The 19,029-nt window shown below is 39.2% G+C and overlaps 1 protein-coding gene across 8 annotated transcripts in view; it reads left to right on the forward strand.

Annotated features, from left to right (window-relative positions):
* The window catches only part of SFMBT1 (Scm like with four mbt domains 1), a 146,697-nt gene that overhangs the window by 70,838 nt on the left and 56,830 nt on the right, over positions 1-19,029 (forward strand). For 7 of the 8 annotated variants that reach the window (XM_054483878.2, XM_054483882.2, XM_063661065.1 and 4 more), the window contains one exon: positions 6,258-6,411. The exons of the other annotated variant lie outside the window; for it this stretch is intronic. In XM_054483878.2, the coding sequence (XP_054339853.1) occupies positions 6,384-6,411 (28 nt within the window). In that variant the 5' untranslated portion in view covers positions 6,258-6,383. The remainder of the gene's footprint in view (positions 1-6,257; positions 6,412-19,029) is intronic. 8 annotated transcript variants of the gene reach the window in all.

The following is a 19,029-nucleotide window of genomic DNA, read 5'->3' on the forward strand; positions in this document are numbered from 1 at the left end:
GAGATGAGGTCTTACTATATTGCCCAGGCTGGTCTGCAACTCCTGGGCTCAAGCTATCCTCCCGCCTTGGCTTCCCACAGTGCTGGGATTACAGGCGTGAGCCACTATGCCCAGCTTAGATGCATTCTAAAATTAGCTTATCAAGTCAAATACAGTGGCCTATTGGGTCAACCACAGAATCAGAAGAAAAAAAAAATGCCTTATTGGGATTTGGAGGAGAAAACCATTTCTCTAACACAATTTCCAATGGCCATGTATGGTGCATTGTATGCTTATGCTATATTTTACTTAACAATTTCTCATTGTTGTCCAAAATCTTTAAAAATATTGACTCCACAGTTTGCCTTTCTTTGTTTTCTTTTTTTCCAGTTGGGTTATTCTTGAGTTTGGGTTTTGTTTAGAACTTTCAGTGGTTTTATAAATTTATTAGTACCAGTTTATTCAACTGAGATGGATTTGCCCTCTCTTGGGTTTATAAAATCATGAAAAGGTTTGGCTCAGATTTTTTTTTTTTCCCGATACAGGGTCTTGCCCTGTCACCCAGGCTGGAGTGCAGTGGCGCAAACTTGGCTCACTGCAACCTCTGCCCTGGGTTCGAGCAATTCTCCCACTTTAGCCTCCTGAGTAGCTGGGATTACAAGCATGTGCCACCACACCCAGCTAATTTTTTTTTTTTTTTTTTTTTTTTTTTTTTTACTTTTTGTAGAGACAGGTCTGCCATATTGTTCAGGCTTATCTCAAACTCCTGAGCTGAAGTGATTCACCACATTGGCCCCGCAAGGTGCTGGGATTACAGGCGTGAGCCACCATGCTGGTCTCAGATTTAATTTAGATGATATGAGTGGCTAAGATTTTTCTCTCAAAATTGAACTACAACCTTGACTTTATCAGACTTTATTTTTTAATCTCTCTAGTCAGACATGTAGCAGTGGGTTAAAAGAATAAAAATGACACAACAAACAACTTAATGAAACAATAGGTTTCTGCCCCTGAGTTACATTGGCATTTGACAAATGGAAGGACAACGTTTAATTTAGATAGTCAAAACATGTAGTGACGGTTGACTATAGTAAGAGTGAAAAGCCGACAGAAAGCTACACCTGTTGGGGAATGGGAACAGAAAATACAAGGTGACTCTACTGCTGACTGCACTGTCAAGGTCAGAGTTAACTTTGCGGATCTGCTGAAAATGGAGCATCTGATTTGCTGAATTGTTGCAATTAGTATATTTAACAACATACTTGAAATTATTGTTGGACTTGTATCTGTTGATGGGTAAGTGTACAAATTCAGACATTTCAATAGGAATTTTCTTGCTAACTGCCTGGCATTTATTGAATTAAAGTTTTTTTTTTTTCCAACCACCGAACGTATCAGTGATCTTTAGAACCACTCTGAGGTCCTGTCCTTTCTAAGCCCTTTAAAAGTTACTTATGTCAGACATGTTAAATCATTTGGCTGAGGATACTTCCCACAGAAATTTTTCTTGCATTATTGCAACTTCCCCATGTAATCACTCATCTTACTCAATGTTTATCTTAGCCTTGAAAACAAAGGGCATTAACATGAAGCCAGGTTACTACTACTAGGCTTAGAATGTGGACTGTATGTGTAATCTAAAACAAGATGGGAGGGCTGAAGTAGGTGGATCACTTGAGGTTAGGGGTTCGAGACCAGCCTGGCCAACATGGTCTCTACCAAAATACAAAAAATACAAAATTAGCCAGGCGTGGTAGCTCATGCCTGTAATCCCAGCTACTTTGGGAGGCTAATGCAGGAGAATCGCTTCAACCTGGGAGGCAGAGGTTGCAGTGAGCCGAGATTGTGCCACTGCACTCCAGCCTGGGCAACAGAGCGAGACTGTGTCTAAAAAAACCCCACCAAGATGGGAGGGAAAAATTTTGTCTAACATATCTGTTGTTCAGACGACTTTTAGGTCTTTTAAAAAAAATCTGTTAAAATTCCATGGTAGTTTTATTTTATATTGATGTACCACTTAAAAGTGAAATAGCTATTCAGTTTGATTTTTCTGCCTGGGTTTAGTTGTTGTTCTTTTTTAGTATTTGTCTTGAAAGCTTATTTTATCCAATTAGCTTTGCCTTTTGAATTTTTATTTATATTTCTTAGAAGTATTTAAAATTTCTCCAAGCTTCAGTATATTTTCTTAGAACCCCCTCCAAATATCTAGGCACCTATTTAGTTCACTAAAGTATTAGATAAGATAAGTAAGATCCAGATCAGTTAATTCATGAGAATTTATTTATTTTTACTTTTATTTATTTATTTATTTTTACTTATTTATTTTTGAGACACGGTCTGTCTCTGTTGCCCAGGCTAGAATGCAGTGGTGTGATCATTGCTCATGGTAACCTCAGACTCCTGGGCTCAAGAGATCCTTCCGCCTCAGGCTTCCAAAGCACTGGGACTGCAGGGGTGAGCCATTGGGCCCAGCCTTATAGGCACTTATTTAAATGAATAACTCTTTCTTTTTTTCCTTTTTTGAGACGGAGTCTCGCTCTGTCGCCCATGCTGGAGTGCAGTGGTGCGATCTTGGCTCTCTGAAGCTTCAGCCTCCCAGGCTCAAGCGATTCTCTTCTCAGCCTCCCAAATAGCTGGGATTACAGGTGCCCGCCACCACACTCAGCTAGTGTGTGTGTGTGTGTGTGTGTGTGTGTATGTGTGTGTGTTTAGTAGAGATGGGGTTTTACCACGTTGGCCCGCCACCACACTCAGCTTGTGTGTGTGTGTGTGTGTGTGTGTGTGTGTATGTGTGTGTGTTTAGTAGAGATGGGGTTTTACCACGTTGGCCAGGCTGGCCTCAAACTCCTGACCTCAAGCAGTCCACCCGCCTGGGCCTCTCAAAGTGCTGGGATTACAGGCATGAGTTACCTCACCAGGCCTTAAATGAGTAACTCTTAGTGTGTTCTGTTCACTACAAGAGGGTGATAATACCAAAATAAATGATAAAATAAATGATGACAGTAAAACAATTTAATATGAACAGGAAATAAAGGAAAAGTGAATTAAATTTTCATATACTAAGCTCCTGGATATTTTACCATTTTTTCTTTACTGCATGAAAAGACAGCAGGCTAACAATAAAGAGAGAGCGTGAACAGATGTTCCACAGCAGAAGACTTCATCAGTCTGTTTCTTGTGATCCTATTAAGATGATGAACTGATTGCTCATTGGCCGAAATCTAAATGATTGATGTAAGGTTGAAAAAATGTCACAGCCTTAGCTTTCTGCTACATAAGACTTGCATCTCTCCACTTCATGCCTTTTGGCTTTGAAGCTTCATTATTATTTTTGTACTTTGTGGCTCTCTGCACAAAATACTCTAGCATGTTTCCAAGAGTTCATGAACATAAACAGTAGATGACATCTTCAAAGCCTAGTGACCCAACAGATATTTATTTAGCACTGACTTCGTTCTGTCAAAACCATGCTGAAGTGTCAAGACTTTATATGTGGAGATTATCCACTAAATTAGAGCCATAGGGATTTGAACCTGTCAACAGCCTGCTTAAAATAGTGCCCCAGCACGTAGGCAGTCCTCAGTAAATATTAATTGCTGTTATCCCTTCTCTTCCTGTTCAATCTTTTATTTGCCACTTATTCTGTTGGTTTGCATGCTCTAGCCACAGCAGCCTTCAGGTCCTTCCCACCGTAGAGCCTTGGTTTATGCTGTTGTTGGTGCCTGGAATAGTCCTCCTTTTCTCCCCCTTTTCCCTAGCTGCTGTATCATTTTCTCAGGGACACTGTCAGTGACCTTAGATTAGACCTGCCTTTATATTCTTTCTTATCACCTAGTACTTTTACTTCATAGCAATTTAAATAATTTTTTTATTGTTGGCTTAATTTGTCTCCCTCCAGTTGAAAATAAGCTCCATGAAAGCAGGAACCATATCTCTCTTGATTACTTAACCCCATCCCCTACAGTAGTGGTTGGTAAGGAGCTGGTGTTTGATAAATATATGGGGAATGAATAAATTAGTAGGTGGAGTGATACAGTTTGGATATTTTGGGCTTGGGGTAGAAAAGTAAACTGAGGGAAGAGCGCACATTTAGAAGCCTTAAACATCACTCTCAAGTTTCTATTCAATTGTTCCCATCTTTGAAAGTGTGGGTTTCGGTGCTTATATTCTGTGATACGATTTGGGATAATTGGCATTTATCTCAAGTGGGATGTCCACAATTTTAATAGTTATCAAAACTTTTTCTACGCTCATTATGAAATGGAAATTTAAAATCTGAAAAAGATCTTTATTTCTTTTATAGATAAAAAATGGACATAATATGATAGTGTATCAGATTGCATAGCTAGAGCTAGTTATCAGTAGAGCTGGCGCTAGAACCTAGGTTTCCTTACCTCCCCACCTTTTTTTTTGAGACAGGGTTTCACTCCCATTGCCCAGGCTGGAGTGCAGTGGCGTGATCTTGGCTCATTGCAGCCTCACCCTCAGCCTCCTGGGCTCAAGCGATTCTCCTGCCTCAGCCACCCAAGTAGCTGGGACTACAGGCATGCACTACGACACCCAGCTAATTTTCATATATATTTTTTGAGACAGGGTTTTGCTGTGTTGCCCAGGCTGGTCTTTCACTCCTGGGCTCAAGTGATCTGCCTGTCTTGGCCTCCCAAAGTGCTAGGATTACAGGCATGAGCCATGCACCCGGCCATCCCTACCCATTTTAAGCTGTTGTCCTTTAGGTAGCTGGTACCTTTTCAGGTAAAAGTGATATAAGGATGTATTAAAAGCTAAACTTTTTCTTCATGATTAAAGTTGCTTATGAGAATCATTTACTGGGGGCTCTAATACACACTCAAAATTTTTGAGAGGTATAGAATTGCTTAATCCTGCAGAATATCACCCCCAAAGCTGTGCTGTTAAGTACCCATCCCAATGCTATAGTTTTCTGTATTGTCGTTCTTGCAGTTAGTTCATGCCATGCCTTCCTGTAGCAGCTCTTTTCTCCCTTTCATTTACTCTTTCTAATCTATTAGGCACATATTAAGATAATATCTTAGATTATTTTACATGTATGTAAAGCAAGAATAAATAGATTCATCCATACTGCAATGTGGATGAACCTCAAAAACATGATAAGTGAAAGAAAACCAAATATGAAAGACCACATTTCATATGGTTCCATTTATGTGAAATGTTTGGGAAAGGCAAAATCTGTAGAGACAAAGCAGATGAGTGGTTGCTTGAGCTTAGGGATGGAATGGGAAGGAACTGCAAGTGAGCGTTTGGCTTCTTTTCAGGATAATAGAAATATTCTCAAATTCAATTATGATGGTTACACTTTGTACATTTACTAGAAATTATTAATTTATACACTTAAAATGGGAAATTTTGGTATGTGATTTATATCCCAATAAAGCCTTTTTTTCTTTTTTTTTTTTTTTGAGACAGTGTCTGGCTCTGTCACCCAAGCTGGAGTGCAGTGGTGCGATCTTGGCTCACTGCAACCTCTGTCCCCCAGACTCAAGCCATCCTCCCACCTCAGCCTCCCGAGTAGCTGAAACTACAGGCGTGCACCACCATACCCAGCTAGTTTTTGTATTTTTAGTACAGATGAAGTTTTGCCACGTTGCGCAGGCTGGTCCCAAACTCCTGGGCTCAAAGCAGTCCTCTCACCTCAGCCTCCCAGAGTGTTGGGATTATAGGCGTGAGCCACCGCTTCCAGCCCTAAAGCTGTTTTTTAAAAAAAGAATAAGCAGGTTCAAAGCTTATTTTGGAGGAATTCTCTTTATAATTGTAGGCTAATACTGTTGATATTTATGGTTCTGCATAATATTCTAGATAGACGAAATGGAAAATTAGATAAAGTAGTACTGTATCCTGAATCATATTCGTTGTGTAAGACAGCATTGAAAGCTAACTCCCTCGTCTCCCTAGGAGACTATTAGGAACTGGAGTTTTGTGGATAAGAATCATGGTGCTAAGTATGGTAATGTAAATTTAAAGGGTAATGATTCATATACGTCTTACTTTGTCGTGAGTTTTAGATTTATTATCAAGATCTCGATAGTGTGCATTCTCTACACATACAGACGCACATGAGCGCACACATACACATACAGACTCTTCAAAATTAGAAAAGGTGTCAATTTTTTCCTCCAATCCTATCTATTCTGCCAGTATGTTTTTGTCTTATCTCATCTCTCAACCAGTCAAGTGCCCTGTTTGATGAGTGAGTGAGCACACTTGGGCTTCAGGCTGTTTATGTGTTCTTTTTCATTTTTCAGCACTTTCATTTGGACGCTTGGATACCCATTGAACAGATGCTTGAAACCTGCAAGTAATCTTCAGATCCTAGCAGAACCATAGGCCTTTCCTTTGTGTTGGGAGGATATAGCCTATATGCTGTGGAAATGAATGGGGAGCAGCAGCTTGATGCAGGTATTGGTTTTATTCTCAGAATTTATTCTCTAGGATGCACAATTATATTACTTGCCTGTGTTATATTGTCTGTTTCTCTACCACTGAACTGGAAGCTCTTTGAAGTCTTAAGTTGTTTTTCATTGCCATCTTCTGTACCTCTCAGGGAACCTGGCACTAGGGGGCTACTAATAATGTTTGCTGAAAAAATAAACAGTTATGAACAAGGCTGGGCATGGTGGCTCACGCCTGTAATCATAACACTTTGGGAGGCCGAGGCAGGCAGATCACGAGGTCAGGAGATCGAGACCATCCTGGCTAACATGGTGAAACCCCATCTCTACTAAACAAAATACAAAAAATTATCTGGGCGTGGTGGCGGGCGCCTGTAGTCCCAGCTACTTGGGAGGCTGAGGCAGGAGAATGGTGTGACCTGGGAGGCAGAGCTTGCAGTGAGCTGAGATCGCGCCACTGCACTCCAGCCTGGGCAACAGAGCAAGACTCCTTCTCAAAAATAAAAAAAAAAATAAAAAAAAAGAAAGAAACTGTTTTGAACAGACCTCTTTTTTAAAATAGCATTAAAATTTTGATGATTACTTTCTAGTTATTTTGAAGTAATTACGCATTCACAGGAGTTTGCAAAGATAGTACTTACTGACAGATTTCATGTTCCTTTCACCCAGTTTCTCTCATTAGTTACTATAATATGATATAAAACTGAAGAAATTGATATTAGTGTAAAGAATGTGTAATTCTATGTCATTTTATCACATGTGTAGATTCCTGGAACCATCCCCTCAGTCAAAATACAGAACTATTCCATCACCACAAAGAGCTCCCACACCTATCCTCCTTCCCCCCACTTTCCCTAATCCCAGGCAACTGTTAATTTGTTCTCCATCTCTATAATTTTGTCATTTAAAGAATGTTACATAAATAGAATAACACAGTACATGGCTTTTTGAGATGGGCTTTAATAATGCCCTTGAGATCCATCCAAGCTCTTGCGTATATTGACAGTTTGTTCCTTTTTATTGTGGAGGAGTAGTTATGAATGTACTACAGTTTGGTTAACCATTCATCTATTGTAGCACATTTTGATTGTTTCCAGTTTTTGGCCCTTACAAACACGTAAGTTGCTGTTAACAATTATGTATATAATGCTTTATTTTTCTGGGGTACATACCCGGCAGCACAATCACTAGATCATATTTAGTAAAGAAAACTGCAAAATTATGCTCCAGAGTGGCTGTGCCATTTTACATTCTCACTAGCAGTATATGAGAGATCTAGTTTCTCTACATCCTCACTATTATCTGGTGTTGTCATTACTTTTGTTGAAGCCATTCTGTTAGGTGGGTAGTGACAGCTCATCATGGTGTTAATTTGTACCTCCCTAATGGCCGCCAGTGATATTGAACATCTTTACATGTTCCTACTTGGCATCTGTATATCCTCTTCAGTGAAATATCTCTTCATGTCTTTGGCTCGTTATTAATTGGTTTATTTTTAATTAATAAAGATTTTTTTTTTGTTGAGGTTTGTTTTTCAAAAAACTTTATTGAAATATGTTTTTTTGAGATGCAACACACATACCATAAAATCAACCCTTTTAGAGTACATAATTCAGAGGTTTTTAGTCTATTCACAAAGTTTTCTAACCATCACTGCTATCTAATTCCAGAACATTCCATCACAACAAACCATTAGCCATCGTTTCCTTTTCCACCCAGACTCTGGCATCCATAATCTACTTTCTGTCTAGGATTTACCTATTCCTGCTTTCTTTTGTTAATGTTTGCATGGTATATCTTTTTCATCCTTTTCTTTTCAACATGCCTGTATCATTATATTTGAAATAAGGTTCTTGACACAGCATACACTAATTTGTAAAAATTTTGGCCTTATAGGATGTATGTATACCATTTATACTTAATGTAATTATTGATATGTTTGGATTCAAGTCTGCCTTTTTTGCTTATTTATTTTTTCTGTTTTTGTTTGTTTGTTTGTTTGTTTCTCTAGAGCAGTGAGATTTCTTTCAGACTGGCTCCTGTGTTCTTTTTTTCCCTCTGCTTTCCTGTGGGTTACTTGAACATTTTTTTAGAATTCCATTTTGATTTGTAGTGTTTTTGAGTGTATCCTCTTGTAGCACTTATTAGTGGTTACTTTAGGTATTATATTACATATATATATAACTTTTCACAATCTTCATTTTATTACTTTAAGTGAAGTATAGAAACCTTACCTACTTTCACTTCTCTTTACCCTCTTTTATTTATAATTGCCTTAAATATTTTCTCTACGTATTTTGAGAACCACATCAGACATGCTTAACATTTTTGTTTAAACTGTCAAACATATAATTTAGAACACTTGAGAGAAGGAAAATTTATTATATTTTTCAATATTTTTACTCTTTCTGTTGTCATTTATTCTTTTCCTGATTTTCCAAGATTCTTTCTTTTGTCATTTCATTTCTATTTAGAGAATTTTCTTTTGTCACTTCATTTCTATTTAGAGAATTTTCTTTAGTCTTTTTTTTTTTTTTTTTTTGAGACAGAGTCTTGCTCTGTCACCCAGGCTGGATGCACTGGCCTGATCTCGGCTCACTGCCAGCTCCGCCTCCTGGGTTCACACCATTCTCCTGCCTCAGCCTCCTGAGTATCTGGGACTACAGGCGCCCACCACCACGCCCGGCTAATTTTTTGTATTTTTAGTAGAGATGGGGTTTTCACTGTGTTAGCCAGGATGGTCTCTATCTCTTGACCTCATGATCCACCTGTCTCGGCCTCCCAAAGTGCTAGGATTACAGGCGTGAGCCACCACACTGGCTTTAGTCCTTTTTTTTTTTTTTTTTTGAGATGGAGCCTTGCTCTGTCGCCCAGGCTGGAGTGCAGTGGCGTGATCTTGGCTCAGCTCACTGCAAGCTCTGCCTCCCAGGTTCACGCCATTCTCCTGCCTCAGCCTCCCGAGTAGCTGGGACTACAGGCGCCTCCTACCACGCCCGGCTAATTTTTTGTATTTTTAGTAGAGATGGGGTTTCACCATGTTAGCCAGGATGGTCTCGATCTCCTGACCTCGTGATCTGCCCGCCCCAGCCTCCCAAAGTGCTGGGATTATAGGCGTGAGCCACCGCACCCGGCCTTTAGTCTTTTTTTTAAAGGAGGTCTACTAGTGACAGATTGTCTTCATTTCCTTTCATTTGAGAATGTGTTGATTTCCCCATTCATTATTGAGGGATATTTTTGCTGGATATGGAATCCTGGGTTGAAAGCTCATTTCTTTCAGCTCTTAGAAAATAATTGTGCTACTTCTTTCTGGCCTCCATGGTTTCTGATGAGAAATCTGCTGTCATTGGACACTCTCCCACCTCCCACCCCCAGCACTTTGCTTTAAAAGAGAGGTTTCTCTGTTGTTAATTTTAAGATTTTTTTTTTTTTGGCCTTTAGTTTTTGGAAGTTAAGAGTCTGGTGTATGGTTTTTTTGGGTTTATCTTGTTTGGGGTTTACTTAGCTTCTTAAGTTTATAGACGTTATATCTTTTGCCAGGTTTAGAAAATTTTTAGCCATTATTTCTTCAAATACTTTTTCAGTCTTCATTTTTTCTTCTGAAACTTTGATAAAATTAATATTAGAGCTTCTCTTATTGTCCCACGGTCCCTCAGACTCTCTTCATTTTTTTTTTTAATGTTTTCTCTCTGTTGTTTAGATTGGGTTTTTTCTGTTGTTTTGTCTTCAGTTTTACTCATTCTTTCTTGTCTGTTTCATTCTGCTGTTGAACTTATTCATAGAGGGTTTTTTTTTTATTAATTGGGTTATTTTCAGTTCTAAAATTTTCTTTTTGAGCTGGAGAAGGAAGAGGGAAGGGAATAGTCCCAACTTAAAATGCCACATTACACCCTTCTAACTGAGGTTTAGTGGCTTATCTTGAATTGATGCTTTTTAGCTTGTTCTGTGCCTTTGGTTAATTTTAGGACTTTGAAATGATGATTTTCATTGTTTAGCTAGTCTTTTGGTTCTTCTATGGGAGAGTAGGTTCACTGCGATAATCATTCTGCCATTTCAGAAGTTGATTTTTCCTTTGTTTGAAATATTATTAACTCATGTATTTAAGTACGTATATGTATATGTATACATTTGATGAGTTTGAATTCATTGCTGTCATCATTCATTTGATGATCAAATTCTAGAGCAGCAAGAGGTCTTTCAGACTGGTTCCTGTGTTCTTCTGATGTGATGTCATGTATCTTTGATACAGTTAGTCCTTGCCTTCTGGACCAGTAAGATTCCCAAGTACCTCCTGAACATATCCTGCCCCCCAAACTTGCAATCTGCTGTTTCTCTGAGGAGCTTTTTTTTTCTTTAAAGTACGTATGATATTTAGAGACCACAATCTGGGTGTTGGAGTGCTAATTTGATACTAGGTTGTTATTTATTCTAGGCCTTACAGACATAGCTAGAAAATACACATTTAAAATTATTTTCTATTTTTTAGAGACAAAATCTTGCTTTGTCACTGAGGGTGGAGTACAGTGGCACGATCATGGCTCACTGCAGCCTCAAACTCCTGTGTTCAAGTGATCTTCCCACCTCAGCCTCCCAAGTAGCTGGGAACACAGGCACGTGCCATCATCCCCAGGAATTTTTTTATTTTTGTAGAGGTGGGGTCTTGCTATGTTGCTCAGGCTGGTTTCGAACTCCTGGCTTCAAGTGATCTTCCTGCCTCAGCCTCCCAAATTGCTGGGATTTACAGGTATGAGCCACCATGCCCAGCCATGAAAATATACATCTTTTGAAAAGTAAAGAAAATAATGGTTTTACACTGATACTTAAAATTTAAATTTAAAATTACAGGGTTTTAGCTGGGCACAGTGGCATGCACCTGTAGTCCTGCTACTTGGGAGGCTGAGGTGGCTTGAGCCTGGGAAGTCAAGGCCAGCTGGGGCAATATAGGGAAACTCCAGCTCAAAAAACAAAACAAAACAAAACAAACAAACAAAAATAAAACAGAGTTACAAGGTTTTTTCTTTGATTTTATGCTTGTATCTCTTCCCTTGTAGAAATGTCTTGTTTGCTAATGATGGTAGTATTATTACTTCTTTGTTTTTATCCTATAAAAGTCCTCTAATTATTTTAAAATAATAATACCAACATTTCGGATATCAACCACAGTGTGCAGTTTAAGATTTCTTTATAGTTTTTGCTTTTAAATATATTCCACTGGTGTTTATAGTCAGAGTATTGTATTTTAATATGGCGTAGGCCAGACCCGGTGGCTCACGCCTGTAATCCAGCACTTTGGGAGGCAAAGGCAGGAGGATTGCTTGAGCCCAGGGGTTCAAGACCAGTCTGGGCAACATAGGGAAACTCTGTCTCTACCAAAAAGAAAAAAAAAATTAGCCAGGTGCAGCATGTACCTGTAGTCCCAGCTACTTGGGAGTCTGAGGTGGGAAGATTGTTTGAGCCAGGGTGGTTGAGGCTTCAGAGAGCTTTTATTGCACCACAGCACTCCAGCCTGGGTGACAGAGCAAGACCCTGTCTCAAAAACAAATAAAAATAAATAACGTTACTTAAAGGAATCCTGTTTTCTTGTGGTTTTCCCACCAACAGTTAGCTCGTGTTTCAGTTAATTTGAAATTTATTGAATTTTTTTTATTTCAATTTAATTGTTTCTAAATTGTATAATGGGTCTGCATACTTCTAATGTCAAAATTGGCCGGGCGGTGGGTCATGCCTGTAATCCCAGCACTTTGGGAGGGCGAGGCAGGCGGACCACCTGAGGTCAGGGATTTGAGACCAGCCTGGCCAACATGGTAAAACCCTATCTCTACTAAAAATACAAAAAATTAGCTGGGCATGGTGGTATGCACCTGTAATCCCAGCTGCTAGGAAGGCTGAGGCAAGAGAACCACTTGTACCCAGGAGGTGGAGGTTGCAGTGAGCCAAGATCGCACCACTGCATTCCGGCCTGGGTGACAGAGTGAAACTCCATCTCAAAAAAATAAAATAACTTCAACCTGATATTACTAATTCTTTCTCTTTTTCCATATATATATAGCCAGTTTTATTACTTTTTAATTTATTCTGTTGTTGTTCATTTTTAAAAATATAAACTAATATATGTGAGTGTATATACATATATCCTCATACTCACATTTCCCTCTACTTTTTTTTTTTTTTTTTTTTTTTGAGATAGGGAGCCTTGCTCTGTCACCCAGGCTGGAGTGCAGTGGCACAACCTCGGCTCACTGCAACCCCTGCCTCTGGGTTCAAACGATTCTCATGCCTTAGCCTCCTGAGTAGCTGGGATTACAGGCACGTGCCACCATGCACCTGGCTAATTTTTGTATTTTTAGTAGAGATGGGGTTTCACCATGTTGGCCAGGCTTCTCTCAAACTCCTGGCCTCATGTGATCCACCCGCCTCGGCCTCCCAAAGTGCTAGGATTATAGGCATGAGCCACTGCGCCTGGCCTCTCTCCCATCTTATACAAAAAATAGGGATACAAAAAAAAAAATACTGTTTGGTAGTGTGGTTACTCTTAACAGTATATTTTGGAGATTATTCCACATCAGTATATAGAGATTGTTCTCATTGCTTTTTACAGCAACCTGTACTGAATACATATACCATATTTATTCAACCATTTCCTTATTGATGGACGTCGGGGTTATTTCCAGTCTTGGTATTACAAATAGTGCTGCAATGAATGGCTTTGTACATATGTCTTTTTGTATTTTTGCCAGCATATCTTTGGGATAGATTCCTAGAAGTGGGATTGCTGGATCAAAAGGTAAATACATATGTAATTTTGTTGGATATTGCCAAGTTTTCTTCCACAGAGGTTGTGTCATTATGCTTTACCTGTTTAACTACAGCCTCACCATAGAGGCTTGTCACATTTTGGAATTCTTTTCAATCTGATATCTCTGTCGTTTTAATTTGCATTTCTCTTAAAATAAAATTTGCACATTTTCATATATTTAAGGATTATGCATTTCTTTCTTTAATAAACTCATATATCTTGCTCATCATCTCATCACATCATTAGTCTTGTTTCTTCTCAGCATTGTGTGAGAGATTTTAGTTGAGTGATTCATCACCTTGTTATTTATTTTTTATTTTTAAATTAACATGCTATTTAAGGGCCTAGAGTCCTTGCTAAGGGCCACGAATGCCCAGCCTTGTTATGTTTTAGTAATGTAAATTGACTTTCTACTGGCCTGTACTTTCAAGATGCCCTCAAAGCCATCTTTATTATTGGCTTGTATTTCTAATGAAAACATTTCAGATACTTTAAAACTATGGAAAAGACTAAAACAGCCATGTGCCTAGCATAAATATTTAATAAATGTTAATGTTCAATATTTGTTTTTAATTTTTTATTGTGGTAAAATGTCCATAATGTAAAATTTACCATTTTCACCTTTTTTAAAGAGATGGGGTCTTGCAACATTGCCCAGGCTGGAGTGCAGTGGCTATTCACAGGCACAATCATGTACACTACAGTCTTGAACTCCTGGGATCAAGTAGTTCTCTTGCTTCAGCCTCCTGAGTAGCTGGGATTACAGGCCGTTTTAACAATTTTTAAGTGTATAGTTTATTGGCATTAAGTACATTCACATTGTTGGGCAATAATCACTGCCATCCATCATCTTATCTTTCCAAATGGAAAGGTATACCTGTTCAACAGTAACTCCCCATTCCCCAGTTTCCCTAGCCCCTAGCACCCACCATTTAATTTTCTGTTTCTATGAATTTGACTACTGTAGGAATCCATTTGTCTTTTGTGACTGGCTTATTTCTCTTAGCATAATGTCTTCAATGTTTATCAATGTTGTAGTATGTGTCAGAACTTTATTTTTGGGAGGATGGGGCCTCTAACAGCCCAGGCTGGGGTGCGGTGATGTGATCACTGCTCACTGTAGCCCCAACCTCGCAAGTGATCCTCCCACCTCAGCCTCTCAAGTAGCTGGGACTACAGCCACTCACCACCACGCTCAGCTTACTTTTAAAAATATTTTTGTAGACACGAGATTTCCCTCTGTTGCTCAGGCTGGTCTCAAACTTCTGGGCTTAAGCTATCCTCTGCTTTGGCTTCCCAAAGTGTTGGGATTACAGGCATGAGCCACCGCACCCGGCCAGAATTTCCTTTTTTTAAAAGGCTAAATAATATTCCATTGTATGTATATACCACATTCATTTTGTTATCCATTCATCTGTTGATGGACACTTGGGTTGCCTCTACCTTTTGGTTATTGTGAATATTGCTGCTATGAACGTTTGTGTACAAATACATGTTTGAGTCCCTCTTTTTAATTCTTTTTGGATATATACACAGACATGCATAGATAGATAGATAGATAGATCATATGATAATTAAAAAATATTTTGAGGAAGTATTGTACAGTTTTCTATAGTGGCTGTACCATTTTACATTCCCACCAGAAATATACAACCATTCTTAATTCTCCACACCCTCACCAACACTTATTATTTTTTGTCTTTTTGTTTATAGTTATTCTAATATGTATGAAATGGCATTTCATTGTAGTTTTGATTTGCATTTCCCTAATGATTAGTAATGTTGAACATCTTTTCATGCATTTTCATTTTTTAAAAGAAGTGAGACATAATACAGTTTAAGCCTCTTTTGTACTTCCCTTCTAATCTGTTTCCTTCTCTTTATCCCCAAAGGTAACTTTGTTGAAGTTGATACGTATTCTTTTCATCCTTTTCTTTACACTCTTATATTAATATGCATGTATTCATAAACATTACAATGCAAAGTTTTGTTTTGAAACCTAGCTGTGCTTTTCATTCTGCACTTGCCTTTTCTGCTTGATGTGTGTTTTTGAGACTTATCTATGTCAACGCTAGCATTCATTTCAACTGCTATATAGTAGTATTCCATTGAAGGATTGCCATAACTTATCTGTTCTACTTACTGCTTCCAGTTTGTTGATATTACAAATGCTGCTGTGATGAACATCCTTATATTTACCTCCTTGTGGTCATGTGGAGTATGGTTTCCCCTAGGGTGTACTCATTCAGCAGTTTATTGAGAGTCTTCTATATAACAAGCATTGTTCTGGGCACAGGAATACGTCAATGAACAACAACAACAACAACAAAACAACCATCCCTGCTCTTAGGGAGTTTATGTGAAGTGAGATTATTGGATTATAGAGTATTTGAGTCTTGGCTCACTTAACAAGAGTATTGTAAGAATCTAGGTGGCAGTGGCAAATTCCTGACTTTATGGAGTTTATGATCTAACAGGTATATTGTCAATAGGAATGAATGCCATGAAGAAAAGGGAAGCAGAGCCTAAAGATGGATACTGTTGCCTTTCTGAAGATGAACATTTGAGTAGAGACTTGAATGAAGTGGAGCATGAAGGACACTGGGAGATGATTCTTTGAGTTGAGGGATAGCAAATGTAGAGGGTCTGTACAAAGAGTATGATTAAAGAATGGCAAGAACCTCATTGTCACCCGAGTGTGGTAAGCATGGAGAGTCTGGCTGGGGATAAAGTGGTAGGGTAGGCAGCCAGGGATCAGGTCATGTACGGCCTTTGTAGTGTCCCACAGATTTTAGATTTTAAGTGTAATTGAAAGGTGGAAGATATTGTGGTTAGGCCTTGGACTAGAGATAGCCAGTAGATATGGTGGGAAGTGATTCGATTTGAGATATGTTTTTTGTTTGTTTTTAATTTCTGGGATACATGTGCAGGATGTGCAGGTTTGTTACATGGGTAAACATGTGCCATGGTGATTTGCTGCACCTATCAACTCGTCACCTAGGTATTAAGCCCAATAGACATTAACTATTTTTCCTGATGCTCTCCCTCCCCCGTCCCCCTTGACAGGCCCCAGTGTATGCTTTTCCCCCCGACGTGTCCATGTTTTCACATTGTTCAGCTCCCACTTATAAGTGAGAACATGTGGGGTTTGCTTTTCTGTTGCTGCGTTAGTTTGCTGAAGATAATGGGTTCCAGCTCCATCCATGTCCCTGCAAAGGACATGATCTCGTTCCTTTTTATGACTGCATAGTATTCCATGGTGTATATGTACCAGGTTTTCTTTATCCAGTCTATTGTTGATGGGCATTTGGGTTGATTCCATGTCTTTGCTATTGAGAATAATACTGCCATGAACATACATGTGCATGTATCTTCATAATAGAATGATTTATATTCCTTTGGGTAGATACCCAGTAGTGGGATTGCTGGGTCAAGTGGTATTTCTGGTTTCAGGTCTTTGAGGAATTGGCACACTGTCTTCCACAATGGTTGAACTAATTTACATTCCCACCAACAGTGTAAAAGTGTTCCTATTTCTCTGCAGCCTCAACAGCATCTGTTGTTTCTTGACTTTTTAATTAAATTTAATTTTTTTGAGACAGTCTCACTCTGTCACCCAGGCTGGAGTGCAGTGGTGTGATCTCTGCTCACTGCCACCTCCGCCTCCCAGGTTCAAGCGATTCTCCTGCCTCAGCCTCCTGAGTAGGTGGGATTACAGGCACACGCCACCACGCCTGGCTAATTTTTGTATTTTTAGTAGAGATGGGGTTTCACTATGTTAGCCAGGCTGGTCTTGAATTCCTGACCTCAAGTGATCTGCCTGCCACGGCCTCCCAAAGTGCTGGGATTACAGGCATGAGCCACCCTGCCCAGCCTGTTTCTTGGCTTTTTAATAATCATCATTCTGACTGGCGTGAGATGGTATCTCATTGTGGTTTTGATTTGCATTTCTCTAATCATCAGTGATGTTGAGCTTTTTTTTATGTTTGTTGCCCACATAAATGTCTTCTTTTGTAAGGTGTCTGTTCATGTCCTTTGCTTTTTAATGGGGTTGTTGGGTTTTTTCTTGTAAATTTGTTTAAGTTCCTTGTTGATTCTGGATATTAGACCTTTGTCAGATGGAGAGATTACAAAAATGTTCTCCCATTCTTTAGGTTGTCTGTTCACTCTGGTGATCGTTTCTTTTGCTATGCAGAAGCTCTTTAGTTTAATTAGATCCCGTTTGTCAATTTTTGCTTTTGTTGCAATTGCTTTTGACGTTTTTGTCATGAAATTTTGCCCATGCCTATGCCCTGAATGTTAGTGTCTAGATTTTCTTCGAGGGTTTGTATAGTTTTGGGTTTTACATTTAAGTCTTTAATGCATCTTGAGTTAATTTTTGTATAAGGTGTAAGGAAGGAATCCAGTTTCAATTTTCTGTTTATGGCTTAGTCAGTTCTCCCAGCACCATTTATTAAATAGGGAATCCTTTCCTCAGTGCTTGTTTTTGTCAGGTTTGTTGAAAATCAGATGGTTGTAGATGTGCAGTCTTATTTCTGAGTTCTCTATTCTGTTCCATTGGTCTAGATGTCTGTTTTTGTACAAGTATCATGCTGTTTTGATTACTGTAGACTTGTAGTATAGTTTGAAGTCAGGTAGGGTTATGCCTCCACCTTTGTTCTTTTTGCTTAGGATTGTCTTGGCTATACAGGCTCTTTTTTGGTTTCCTGTGAAATTTAAAAGTTTGTTTCTAATTCTGTGAAGAATGTCAGTGGTAGTTTAATGGGAATAGTATTGAATCTATAAATTACTTTGGGTAGTATGACCATTTTCATGATATTTTGATTCTTTCTGTCTGTGAGCATGGAATGTTTTTCCATTTGTTTGTGTCCTCTCTGATTTCCTTGAGCAATGGTTTGTAGTTCTCCTTGAAGGGGTCTTTCACTTCCCTTGTTAACTGTATTCTTAGGTATTTTATTATCTGTAGCAATTGTGAATGGAAGTTCATTCATGCTTTGGCTTTCTGCTAGTCTGTTGTTGGTGTATAGGAATGCTTGTGAGTTTTGCACATTGATTTTGTATCGTGAGATTTTGCGGAAGTTACTTCTCAGCTTAAGAAGCTTTTGGGCTGAAGCGATGGGGTTTTCTAGACATAGGATCATGTCACCTGCAAACAGAGACAGTTTGACTTCCTCTGTTCCTATTTGAATACCCTTTATCACTCTCTCTTGCCTGATTGCCCCAGCCAGAACTTCCAATACTATGTTTAATAGGAGTGGTGAGAGGGCATCCTTGTCTTGTGCTAGTTTTCAAGGGGAATGCCTCCAGCTTTTGCCCATTCAGTATGATATTGGCTGTGGGTTTGTCATAAATGGCTCTTATATTTTGAGATATGTTCCATCAGTACCTAGTTTATTGGGAGTTTTTATTTTATTTTATTTATTTGTTTTTTGAGATGGAATCTCACTCTGTCGCCCAGCCTGGAGTGCAGTGGCGCAACCTCGGCTCACTGCAACCTCCACCTCCCCGGTTCAAGTGATTCTTCTCCCTCAGCCTCCTGAGTAGCTGGGACTGTAAGTGCACGCCACCACGCCCGGCTAATTTTTTTGTATTTTTGGTAGAGATGGGATTTCACCATGTTGGCCAGGCTGGTCTCGAACTCCTGACCTTGTCATCCACCTGCCTTGGCCTTCCAAAGTGCTGGGATTACAGGCGTGAGCCACTGCACCCAGCCTATTTTATTTATTTATTTATTTTTGAGGTAGTGCCTCGCTCCATCACCAGGCTGGAGTGCAGTGGCGCGATCTCAGCTCCCTGCAACCTCTGTTTCCCGGGTTCAAGCAATTCTCCTGC

Source organism: Pongo pygmaeus, chromosome 2 (assembly GCF_028885625.2).
Source record: "Pongo pygmaeus isolate AG05252 chromosome 2, NHGRI_mPonPyg2-v2.0_pri, whole genome shotgun sequence".
Lineage (NCBI taxonomy): Eukaryota > Metazoa > Chordata > Mammalia > Primates > Hominidae > Pongo > Pongo pygmaeus.